A 13,671-nucleotide genomic window follows, 5' to 3' on the forward strand; every position below is an offset into this window, starting at 1 on the left:
TAAACATTTTTTTAATCTTCATCTGCTCTGATATGAAATGAAAATCAATTACATCTTCCACCTCGAAACCAAAACAGCGTAACAGCCAATTTAAAACAACGCGCCGTTGTCGCCGCGTCAAACGTCAGAATCGTGTGAAAACTCTTTTATCATTTTGTATCTGTGTCGTATGTCATGTTTAGATATTCACGATATGAATACTTTATATCACGGTGAAGCGTGACAAGCGACGTCACGGGCGAAACATGTTAATTTTATTGTTCCTTGTTTTACTTGTGTTCTTTGTGATATTGAACCTTTATTTAAATTTCTTCTCATATTTGTTATTTAATTTTCATAATTAGAAAGTTCAAAACATATCTTACAACCACTATGTTGCTACTTAAGTTATAGTCACAATATTATAATAATACTAGCTGACCCGGCAAACGTTGTTTTGCCATAAAAATTAAAAAAAAGTGTCACTTAGGGGCATGAAAAATAGATGTTGGCTAATTCTCAGTCCTACTAAATATGCTCACAAAATTTCATGAGAATCGGTCAAGCCGTTTCGGAGGAGTATGGCAACGAAAACTGCGACGCGAGAAGTTTATATATTAGACAGGTATGTACGGTCTAGTCACCACTAGGATGAGCCAACGAACGCATTTTTGTAGGTATTCATTCATCTATCAGCAACAGTTTCTTCAGCATCTCAACCATTTTTTTTTCTTATAGCTTAGGTGCTGATACTAAAGGTACTGAAAAAGTTTGTGCTGAAAGAGGAATACTTTCAGATTTTTGTACACAATAATAAATTTGATAATCTAGTACATATTTATGCTCATAACTGTACTTTCAATGTTATCAAACCATTCTACTCAATAAACTCGAGCCGCGTTTGTCTTCCCTTACAATGGAGGTTTAACAGCTAGGTTAGTTTTCAGGAAGCGGATATCCGTCTAGGAACGGTGAGAGACGGCAGTAATCGGCTCGTAGCTCATTCGTAGCAAGCCGGCTAAAAGCGTAGCGGTGTAGCTATTGCTACGTGATCTTATCGTAGCGCTACTTTCATTGTATTGGGATATTTATGTTTATTCTACGGCAATATTTTTGAGGGTAATGTGGTAGTTACTTTTTTGCGTAGTTTTCTGTAAGCTCAAAAGAAAAACCATTTTCAGAAAGACTTCGCATTGTGTTTCTTATGGGACTAAGTATAATAAAATTCGGAAAATAGTACTTTTAAAGAATATTTTGATGGAAAAATAATAGGAACATAAAAATTAATGTCTTTCCTCGGGATTAGGATTATGCTAATTGAAGATTTGAAATAAAAATAGTTGTAATCGAGTTGCAGCGTTAATAGAATATAGGTAGAACACTGACTGCTGACTAGCTACCTACGTAACTATACTTATTTTTCCGATAATTTTACAAACGCTGATACTCGATTATAACGATTATTATTTAAAATAGACAGTTTAACCCTATAGGAGGAATATGCCATCCTGACTATCCTCGTTACGAGTTCAGTAAAACGTTGTTATAAAACGCAACATCTTGAGAACTACGTCACAGTAGTCTCCCGCAGATGTTCCGCTGCATGTGACTCAATCAATTACAAGCCGACTCGTGGCTTCCGATTACTTACCGGCTTTTGAATGTCGTATGTACATGTTCTTGGGCTTAATTTGGTTTTAATGTAGGTTTGATAGGTTGAGAAGAATTTTTGTAGTGTTATTGTTGTGAATTGGTTTGATGGGCTGAGATGTTTATATTATGTTCGTTTCTGTATATTGTCTGTGTTTTGTTTAGAATTGGGATGACGTTGATCGGGTACGTTTGTTCTTTAAAAAGATACAAATATAATAAAAATAAGTAATTTTTCTATCATTCTATTAGCCGTTTGAGTCCTGTCTTTGTGTTAATTTTTATCTGTCTTCCAAGGTCAATGAATAGGTAAGTATTAAAAATCATGACCAGATAATACATATGTCCTGTTCTATGTGGTTTGAGGGCATGTTTTAGGCTTGCCACGTTGTTATCAACTAAAAAACTTATGCACACTTTATTAGAAAATTGGTCTCGTACGTCTCAGTGGATTTGAAGAGATAAGACTGTCGTTGGTTTTCGAGCTCGCCACCCTGTTGATTCCTGCAACTCTTACGCACCTTTTCTACAAAAGTGGACTTGTACAAGTGGATTGAAGCAATATTTCACTGCTCAAAAAGTGAAGTATTTTCCCAGCAAGGGTTTAGTATAATATAAGTAAAAGTAGTATGTTGTTTCAGGCAAGCAGCGGTTGGTGCGCGGGCAGTATGCCGCGCGCCGGCGCTATATTGCTGGCGCTTGCGGCGGTCCTACTCGCCGCTGAGTGGGCACACGCCTCTTATATTGATCCAGGTATGTTTTGCAGCATATATTACGAAACATATACTCTAATTATAGTCTGATGTAGTACGTTTAAACTGTAAATAATACTGACTCACTCACGTACAAATAAAGAATTTTAATTACTTACTTATCGTATGGTTAGTGGTCAACCTAGTGTCGAAGTTGATCAAGCCGCCCGAAGGCCTTTGACGTGGCTTTAATTAGCAATATTAACTGACTTACTCTTTTCAAATAAACTCTAAAATAATTTGTTCGTCTCCATTTTTAAACTGTATAATGCAAATATTAATTACTTAAATTTTCTTCTATTTGTTCCCATAACAAAAATGCTGGCCTAGTTTAGGCTCAGTTGACAGTGAGTTGGTAATGACAAATATCCCTATATTAGGAACTTTCGCCTCATACAGTTTACTAATAGCGCGCATGTAAAAGTATTTATAAAAAAACAATCGAGTAAAATCTTCCTGAACACATTCAAATCTTTCATGTCCAATAAATATACAAATCTTTCATTTCCAAATTGTACATATTTCTCCTTGAACCTTAGAAAAAATCAAACAATTGAGTTTTCCGCTTCAAATGTAATTTATGTAAGGACGTTTGCTTTTTAAATGTATTCATTGGAGCAAAGATGATGTCTCAAAGAATATTTTGAAAGAAAATTATGAAAAAAAAGTCACATTATTAGATAAGCCATTGTACAGTGTCCTTACTGAATGACATCCACCTCTAGCATCTAATAGAGCATTTAACTGGAAGGAATTTCCTTCTATGATCACAACTCCGAATTAGAGCAACCTAACGGCAATATCAAGATTCTATCGAAGATTACAGATAGATTACTATCAAAGTTACACGTTACAGAGATTTTGATAATTTCAGTAACAGGTAAAAACAACGATTTCGGTGAAAATTGCTACTTACATATGAAAGGGCTAATGCAGTAAAATAGATATGTTATTGAAAAAGGCTATCGATAAAGGATATAGATTGGTTATTTTTATCGCTGTCAATCGATTTTCACAAACCAGTTAGTACTAGGATTTTATCCTCTAAGACTAACTAAATACCATACCATACGTTGTATTTACATAAGATGTTGTTTTTTTCTTAACGAGACTACGTTTAGAAAACACAACATACTACATATAGATCCCACACACACATCTCTTGATTCAACTTTCCTAAACAAAAGTCTTTCAACAACAACCCTCAGTATAATAACTTAATTATAAACACAAAAATCTAGCATACAATTCTCATTTATTCGTAAAAACAAACAATTGTTTAAACATTGTTTAAAGGTCAGACACAAACAATTTCTGTTTGTTTGACAGTCCAGTGTGTGTTTCAACACGTTTATGTTCTAAACTCTAATATTTGTTTTAGCCTTGTTGAATTTGTGGTGGACGCGATCATATTTAATTAGCGCTTTTATTATGATGAACAGTGTTTTTGTTTAGACGAGACTATGAATAAGCATTGTAGTATAACTGTTGATGTTAGATATACCGTCAGCTACCATAATATAACACGATTTTCTAGTTCCATGGACAACTAGCTAGCTAACTACACATTTTATATGAAAACCTGATAATAATATGTGCTAAATAAATATGTAAATATTCACACTCGTAACAATTGCCATTAGAAAATTCCGCAAGAAAATTTTGATGATATTATGATGGTAGGTAACGCTTTTTTGTAGAAAGCATTTCCCTCTACGATCTACATCATAGCATACTATAAATTGTTTACAGATTGATATAAAATTATCTGAAAAATAAGTATTTTTGATTTTCTCTGGAGTTGGATATTTTAGTTAAGCAATACATTTAATTTTTCTTGATAACTGGCTTACAGGTGACTTGTTAACGAAATTAAATACTAATTATTGTTTAACAACACCAAGGAGACGTAGTACTTACACGGGTTTACTCATACTAAAAATAACCAAACGATTTTTCAACATTTTTCAATCCAATCTGTTCTCTAAAGCCATAAAAATACAGAATCAATTTTCTATTAAAAATTGTATGAGATACATGTAATCTATTGTCAACAGGAGATGACGATGTGGAGGTAAACCTTCAGGACTACGGCGAAGACCCGGCCGACCTGCAGCTGCTCCAAGATGTTGGAAAGTGAGTTCTAACTTCATACATATAAGGTTGAAAATGTAATGATTTGAAGTTAGGTGACAGCTTGAACAGTATAAACAAGAATTTGTAAGAGAAAATGAATTATAGATATAAAAAATTATATAGGTTATTTCTGAATATGATAATAGTGTTAAATTAGTTGGGAGTTAGTAGTTTACTTTGGAAAAAATCCTGAATCTATTTTAGCACCCTGGATGGCCTAAGTTCATAAATAACTTAAAATTTCAAAAGCGCTTTAAAAAAAAACTTGCTTTTTATCACATTCAAACTTAGAATTTATCGCCATGCTTGCGAATCTAGAGCCCATTTAAATATCAGGCGAGAACTTTTGTGATTGAAGTAAATGCAAAGCGCATTCACTCGGACACAAACTTAGGCTAGCGTTCAACAATGTGGTTTCAGACGTTCGTCGCTGATCTACGTTTTCAGGCGCGCCTGTGTGCGGCGAGGGGGCAACTGTGACCACCGCCCCGGAGACTGCTGCCACTCCTCATCCTGCAGGTGCAACCTCTGGGGCTCCAACTGCCGCTGCCAGCGCATGGGCCTCTTCCAAAAGTGGGGGTAACCTCCCCATCAACAACACGGCTCCCCTGAAGCAGCGACCAACTCCCACCAGCCGACTTGACCGCCGCTCCATCGGACGCGACAACTTACGCATTTAAACACGGACCCCTTGATTTATCATTTTTCATTTTGTACTTCTCCCTCTCTTCTTGTCTTTGTCGCTTAGTAATTCGAATTGAAAAACAGGGACCTAGATTTTAGTTCGGAAATATTTTTGGACCTTTTATGATATACAAAATTAGAAACGGTTTTGTTTATGTTCGTCTTGCGTTGTTTTGTTTTGTTATCGTAGTGTTTTCTTTATCTGATTCGCCGAGTGTCCGCTTACGTGGTTGGGCAATCACCCAGCCTTATTGCCCAATCAGTACGCCTCGACGCCAAGCTCGGTCAATCAGACCCCGGCAACTGCCTCCGGCGACGCGTCCTCCAACGTTCCGTTTCATGTTTTGATTTCAACGAAGAGACTCGTCGCCTCGACGGCAGTTCGACTATTCTATTACCATGTATGTATGTAGAGTTAAGTAAGCTAATCGTAGTAAGCAGTAGCTGCTAATTGGTGGTAAACTTATGTCAATAGGAAGTAGAGATCACTACAAAATAGAAAAAAAATATTAAATGTAACTTTTAAAATAAATGTTCTAGTTGTAAGAGAGTAACGGTAATGGAAAACTTGGTGAAAGACGCTATAATAAGCCTTTATATGAAACAACGCCATTTGTATTTGCGATTGGCAACTTAGATTTTTAAAATATCTATTAATGTGTCAATACATTCATTATAATATTAATAAAGGAATCTTTAATGTACTCTATTCGGCTCTCGGACAGGGGGTGAACTTGTATGCTATTACAACATATATAGTAGATTCTCCTGTATGTAGATTCTTATATTGTATGTTCCTGATCGGAATATGGTAATTGTATTAATACTAATATTGGAATATGGAAATGATAAATTATATTAATAAATGTTTATGGACGATATAAGTGTTGTTATTTTCAAACCCAAAGAAGACAAACCTATTTATATTATATACATACAACTATCACACTGTGATAATAGAAGGAACCTATACACAGCTGCTTATAGTCTACAAATTATAGCGTAAGTATCAAAAACCAAACATAAACTTCAATTTAACAGGAAGAAAAAGGTAACTACTTAAATATGGTTTGATAACAAAAACGAGTGCTATTTGATAATGAAGTACGAGTATACTTTATGATATCAATAAGACTCAAAAAAATAATCTGTACAATCGTTAGCAAAGCCCAATTGTTTATAATCTCTAACAGCTTCAATTATCAGAGAAGATCAATGTTGTATTTTCTACAGCCCAATCAATTACGATCCAAACACATTATATCTCACAATAAAAACAGCTTTACCATTCAACATTAACTTTGAAATCCGGCAAAAATTCACAACCCAAACTTGGTATCAGTAAGGTAAACAAACGCGTCAACTTCATTATTGGCAAAGTTGGGCCAAACTTTTTATTACACATCATCAATCAAAGTATAATCTTTCTTTGTGCATACAAACTGGACAAAAACGAATGAGCGTTTATTTGAATTATCCGAGGGTGAATAATATAAAATAATGTATTGTGAGGCGTTTTAATTAGGCCTTAGATACATAAGATTTCTGTAACATATGGTAAATATATAAGGATAAAGCGAAGCGGAGAAGAAAAACCAGGAAGGCTAAGCCCACTACCATATGGGTCTCATAGTATGGAAGAGAGAGAGAGAGAGAGGGTAAAAATTATAAGGTTTCAATATAAGTTACAACATTTAAGCAATTTTAAAAGCTAATAATACTATTACTTGCGTCAATCTCTAGAACCAAATTGACATAATATTTTACTGAAACTCAGCCTTTGCTCGCCCGGGAAAAGACCATAGTATATATTGCTTTGCTCTAATAAAGTACCAAAAGCAAAAGTTGTTTTTTTTACACGCTAATGTTTGTTGTCGAGGAAACAGTGTAAAATGTTATAAATTCTCGTCTTAAAAGGATTTAATTTAACAAATTGTTATATAATAAATATCGCACGTAAGCCTTCTCTCTTTTCCTATAATATTCACAAGTTGTCCTATTTCACCCCCAAAAGGGATGAAGGCAATGATTTTCGTTTTTTACCCTAACACATTACCAATGGGGATGTTTTTGGGTAATTTATTTTGCTTTTTTTGTACAACTATTTGTTTCTTTTTGAGCTCGTAATAATAATGATATAGCGATAAAATTCAATATACGCTTGGAGCAATTTATTTTGATATAGAGTCGTACGCTGGATAAAAAATGAGACAGAGTGTAATAAATTACAGTGGATTTCCATACAAATTTGATATTAATACGAAATGATTTGTATTTTATGAACTTTGAACTTTTTATAATGTATTTTAAATTCATAAAATAAACTGTAGAATAGATTTTTTTTTAACTCGCTGCTGGGCAAAGACCTCCTCTTTCATTCCAAATCCGTCCGACCTGTACCATACTCCACCACGATGGACCCGCAAATGCCATTAAATCATCATGTCACCTGTCATACATACAAAATGCAATTGATTACACAAAATCTCTGAAAATAAGCATTCACGTTTTTATTATTTACAAATCTAGTAGCCAAATCTTTTGTTGGAAAAATAATTTCATCACAAAATATGAAATCAACAAGAACTAAACACAAATCAATACGCACACTAAAGTGCACTTATCTCTTTCTTTTCACCACAAAAGAGCAGGACAGATACACAAAAGAAAATATTCCCCGGCCTTTGTGCTCTTAATGTAAAACCTTTATGGAAAATATCATAATGTTATTGTCACGTCTCACACAGAACTAGTATTAATATTGCTCTCTTTGTACAAAATGGTGGACAAAATGTAATATAGAAAAGAAATATTATTTATTTGTAACATATTTTCATATGGTGTATGAAGCCTTGGTTATTGGTTTTTTGTCTTCATGTATTGTTAGGAGGAAGGAATGTGATTTATTAACAGTTGAAAGAAAATTAATGAGAAAGTAGTTATCTTAGTAAAATTCCCAAATTTCATACAATACTACAGGAGGCGAAAGCAAACTGATTGATTGACGGCGCAGCAGTCCGTGGAACAAGTTATAGTTTGGCTGAAAAGTGAAACTTTCAAAGGTGGTTGAATTGAGGTAATTCCTGTATAAAAAGGGTGTCTATAAGTGCAGTTTGCCATAATTTTTCTATGTGTATACCCTTACCATAAACTTATTCAACTGTAATATAGGATTATTATCAGCCTAGCCCTTCTTCCAAACTATGTTGGAGTTGGCTTCCAGTCTCACCGAATGCAGCTGAATTATCAGGCGACTGCCTATCTGACCTCCACAATCCAGTTGCCTGGGTCATAACACCCTTCGGTAAGACTGGTTGACAAACTTTCAAGCTTCTGGCTACTGTTAACGACCGTCAAAGATCTTTGAATATGACAGCCGATGATAATATAGGATTATTCCGATTAATAAAAATACAGTGTTTCCCAGAATAACCAACGTTGTCACTACAAAACGCGTTTATAATATTAGTAAGATGTTAGTAAGATGTTTAATCGACTAAAAATTATCCCCTAAAAGGCGACACGTTTTGCAAAACTACAAAAAACAGCAGCTTCGGCGACAGTTTCTTACAATAAAATACTTTTCCCTTGAGAATATTTCTGAAGTAAACGTACTATGAATATTTTGTACCTGTCTTACTAATCGGCTTTGGGTGCCGCTTTTTTACACAACGTCTAAGCCCCGATAGTAAGAGGTTTAGTATTTAAAAGTTACTCGAGCGTACCTTGTAAGTTGGGTTTATAAGGAAGTTTGTATTTTTGCAAAATATTACGGTAGTTTTCCTTTAGGGGGATAGTTAATACCGTCTCCTGTGCACGTTTTCTTACTTATCCTACTAAGATTTGTAATATGTGGATATGTTTGCAACTAAGTTTGATTTAATAGCTACATACTACGACGAGTACAAGCATTATTAAGGACATCTTTGGCGCGATTCTCTACCGTAGGCACTTTCGTGTAACGAGAGTTTGGAATTTAAATGTACTGCAAGAATAGTTCCTAATGACCCCGCTAGAGGCGCTTATCATTCAAAATTTCTCTATAGCTAGCCCGTTGTCGATTTTTCGATAGTGGTACGGAATGACGAGATTCCCTGCCACTATTACCACTAACGGGTTTTGAAATCGTATATTAATTGTTGTGGAGTAGTTTGATCTCGAAATATTTCGAAAAGTGTAGGTGTTGTCATCAAATCTTTGTCTTTTTATATCTACTATAGTGAAAAAGCAATAGTAACCTTCTCTCTATGTTATCCATTTTTAGATTATACTTCTCAATTGATTAGACTATTATGTGGCTGAATTAGCGAGCAAAAGCAAGTAAAATATTTCAGTTTATCAGAAGTAATGATGTATGCATGTTAAATTAATTAATTATGCAAAACTGATGGACGCGAAATCTGGCAGAATTAAATTAAGCTTAATGAAATGATGTGGGTGTATATACTTTTGTTTATCAATAACGCAAAACTTTAAGCTATTTTTACAAACATATCACTCTCATTTATATAAACAAAAATGAAGAGAAGTTAAATGTGTACGGCTTGCCATTTTTTATGATTTTGGCATATTTCGTTTAAGTCAGGGGAAAGAGATTTATGGCAAAAAAAGTACGAGAAAAGATAGTATAAAAATATCTCGTACCGCACGAGTCACCTAATATTAAATGAAAACTTTTATTACTGAAAAATATTTTCACGCAGACGAAATCAGGGGCATAGTCTAGTTATAAACAGCTACACGTAACCCACGTCAAGAGATAATTAAGCTCTCCCATCCTCTATAAGAACACATAAACTACCTACTTGTTGAGTCGAAATCTTTTAACGTCGCCTTTATGACGTCATAAGGGTTATGACGTCATTGTCTGAAGCCTTTGATATTGAGCCTTCTACTGAAATAATGTAATTAGATACTGAACGTGTCAAGTGTTTGTTGATACTGTTGTTTGATGAAGGGAAAAGAGATTAAAATATACACTCGTGTGTATCTAGAATTAAAGAAGTATGAGTATTAAATACTAGAAAGAATTAATGATTTAAGATAACTTGCTTATAGATTGGTTGAACTTGAACTTTGAAAAATGGATTCAGAATCTACGCGGGCTTCTAAGTACGTTCACTAGAGGCCGCCCGCGACTTCGTCCGCGTGGAAACCCTTCCCGTGTAGCCTATGTGTTATTCTGGTTCTTCTGCTAAATACATACCAAATTTCATCGTAATCGGTTCAGTAGTATTTGCGCGAAAGAGTAATATACAACCATACATACTCACAAACTTTCGCATTTATAATTTTAGTAGGATATGATACTATTGCTATGTTATTTGCTCTTATTGCTTATATCTCGCCGCGAATGGCAAGGTATACGCATTGAAGAAAGAACGTCTTGTAAAATCAGTTTCTGCCTCTATATTAAAAAAAAAATAGGGATAGATAATTAGGCAGAATGAGATTGACAGATACGGTGCTTTATATATTGGTACTTTTATTTTTTAGACCTAGCTTTCCTAAAAACCTCTCAAAAGTAAGGTTTTAGAGATAAAAATAAATATGTGTTCCCGTTTCAATTTCATCGCCCGTCACTGGGGAGGTCTGGAGCGGCTTGCGTGAAGTATCTCATTATACGCCCCAATGTCTCATTATAAACCAAAACATTCCTTTGGGATCCCTTTTAATAAATACTTATATATTCTACAGTATTTTCGTGTCAATTAAAAGTATGAAATTATGGGAGAACCAAAAATAAACACGAAAAGAATTTTATATTTATTAAAAACACTTTCAAATTAATTTAAATACCTAGTTGAATGCCGTGTCATTGGTTTAGGACATATTATTATATAGATTTAAATTAAAGATTTAAATTTTAAAACTGTGTAAGTGTGTTTGTTGGTCCTGCTTTTGTTGCGAAAAAACTAAACCAATAATGAAAAAAATTGGCAGGGTTACATCCGTCAAAGTATCGCGAGAAAAAACACACGCCATTTTTAAGTCAAAAGCAGTTACATGTATTAATCCATTACTCATATAAAAAAATAGCTTAACTTACGCTATAAACTATCTATCTCTGTAATAAATTTCAACCAAATCCATACATCTTTTTTACGTAATAACAACAAACGTCCATACATCCATCATACCAAACTTTCACGTATATAATAATAGTAGGTAGGATAGGATGTGCCCTAGATAAATGTCGAAGGATTAATTTAGTACAGTCAATGATATATGCCTAGATTTGGACCTAAGATTGAAGTAGTATTAGGATAAACGATTTTGCTGGTAGACAGTAAATTTATGTTATCGGCACTGATGTTAGAATATTTGTATGGATTATTTTTTGATTACAGATGGCCTAAGAGCGAGTGATTGAGGGTTATGGAATTCTAGGGGGAGACCTTTGCCCATCAGTAGGATACTGATGTAGACTAAATAAAAAAATGGGTTTTCTTGCTATACCAGCTTTGTTTGTTTGTTTGTCGTATGGTTAGTGGTCAACCTAGTGTCAAAGTTGTTCAAGCCGCCCAAGAGGCCTTTGACGTGGCTTAACGACTGTTATCTCAGTAGACAACCACCAGCTCAGCCTGTGATTCGATAGAAAGCGTTTTTTGAAAATTGTACCAATGGCTTTTCCCTTTTACTAGTTTAACACCCATTGACATTTTATTCTAATCAGTTTAGTTCCTTTCACATAAAAAAAAATACAAATAAAATGACAGTGGGCGCGAGCTGCGGGCAGAAGTACCTAACGACATCGTTATTTATCGATATATTACAACGTCTATTATAATAATTTGTAGTTATCGCAAAATTATGGTAATTGCAATCTATTAACAAGATCACTTTAGGCCTACGATAAGCACTAGCTCAAGATTATATTGAAATTCTAGCTAGCTATTTTCTTGAATTTAATACAAATTATGTTCGCAATGAAATTCTGTGAAATGTGTTATGTCTGTCATATTTCATATCTTAAGTCTGAAAGATATTTACTTAAAATATTCGTCGAGAAAATCGCTTAGCAACATTCAGACGATATAAGTTTTGCATAATACAATAAATACTAAAGATATACTACATTTTCAATAGATATATAATCACTTCTTATGCAGGAGATCGTGGCTTAGTTAACAACAGCCGCGCGGATCGATCTCTGAGGTTAAGCCATGCTTACCGAGGTTGATTTGTGGATGGGTGACCATCTTATACATATCGAGTTCCTCCGTGTTTTGGAAGGCACGTTAAATTGTGGGTCCCGGCTGTCATTTTCGAAGATCTATGACAGTCGTTAACAGTAGTCAGAAGCTTGAAAGTCTGACAACCAGTCTTGCCGAAGGGTATCGTGTTATCCCAGGTAACTGGGTTGCGCAGGTCCGATAGGCAGTCGCTCCATGTAAAACACTGATATTCAGCTGCATCCGGTGAGACTGGAAGCCGACTTCAACATAGCTTGGAAGAAAGGCTAAGCTGATGATGATAATCACTTCTTATCTCCTTAGGAGTGCGGAATTGTTTGTTTGTTCGTAAAAGTCCCCGCGACACAAGAGCAATTCTTAGTGCGGGAAAAAAAACAGAGTTATCTAGTGGTCTCCGAAAGAGTTTCGTTCTTAATGCGGGAGTTTTATTTTATAACCCACTGAATTTTTTTTTTTACCTAAACTGTCAAAGCTATTTGAACAACTATTCAATAAATTGTTATTCAAACAAATATTTCTATCATTGCTTTATCCACTTTGTGTCAATAAAACGTGTTCAATTAATATGCGACGAATAGTAATTTATTTTTGTTTGCAAATACAATGTCCATTTGAAATAACATTGCACATTTGTTAAATAAATTTGTTAAACTAATCGCTAGTTATTTCGCGTGTATTTGTTAGATAAATGTTATTATTGCTGTCTAATTTTGTGGTTATAGTGGTCAACGGTGTGGAAATATTTGAATAATATGAAGCAATTTCTAGTATAACTCTGAGTGATTTCATACTTGCTGAAAACAGACCTTCACTATTAGAGCTAATTTTGTGTCAATTTGGAACTAATAGAAAGCAATTTAAATAAATCTTTAAGTGATTTGAATTAGGATAGGTGCTGTAAAACAAATTTTCACAATGATAGCCTTCGCACATAAAGTCTTTTTAATAAACCGATAACGTAACATGTGGCTATCCCGTACGGTTTTTTTGAGGTGCAATTTTAGCAAAAAAAGTCTCCGGGTCCTCAAATACATTTAGGCAGTTTTACTTAAATAGGTTCAGTTAAATAAAACTTTTACGTTCGTCTGTTACAGCTTTCTTTCTAAAAATATTGCAAAATAAAGGTACGAATAGTATCTAAAACTTCAAGATACATTCACAAATCGACCTCAGTAAGAACTATTTGCCACATTTACATAAACACCATTAAGTTTCCAGACAAAAGAGGAGGTAATGTTACAGTCAGGCTTGTTTTTGTTGCCTTACCATATTTC

The 13,671-nt window shown here is 34.4% G+C and overlaps 1 protein-coding gene across 3 annotated transcripts in view; it reads left to right on the forward strand.

Moving 5' to 3' along the window:
• LOC142980488 (xibalbin-1-like) overlaps positions 1-6,085 on the forward strand; it is an 86,061-nt gene extending 79,976 nt beyond the window's left edge. The window contains exons 2-4 of one of the 3 annotated variants that reach the window (XM_076125909.1): positions 2,271-2,382; positions 4,439-4,517; positions 4,938-6,085. In XM_076125909.1, coding sequence (XP_075982024.1) covers positions 2,298-2,382; positions 4,439-4,517; positions 4,938-5,100 — 327 coding nt within the window. In that variant the 5' untranslated portion in view covers positions 2,271-2,297 and the 3' untranslated portion in view covers positions 5,101-6,085. Of the gene's footprint in view, positions 1-2,257; positions 2,383-4,438; positions 4,518-4,937 lie in introns of all 3 variants that reach the window. The other 2 variants (XM_076125907.1, XM_076125908.1) reach the window with 2 other exon arrangements.
• The last annotated feature ends 7,586 nt before the right edge of the window (positions 6,086-13,671 follow it).

Source organism: Anticarsia gemmatalis, chromosome 18, assembly GCF_050436995.1.
Source record: "Anticarsia gemmatalis isolate Benzon Research Colony breed Stoneville strain chromosome 18, ilAntGemm2 primary, whole genome shotgun sequence".
NCBI lineage: Eukaryota > Metazoa > Arthropoda > Insecta > Lepidoptera > Erebidae > Anticarsia > Anticarsia gemmatalis.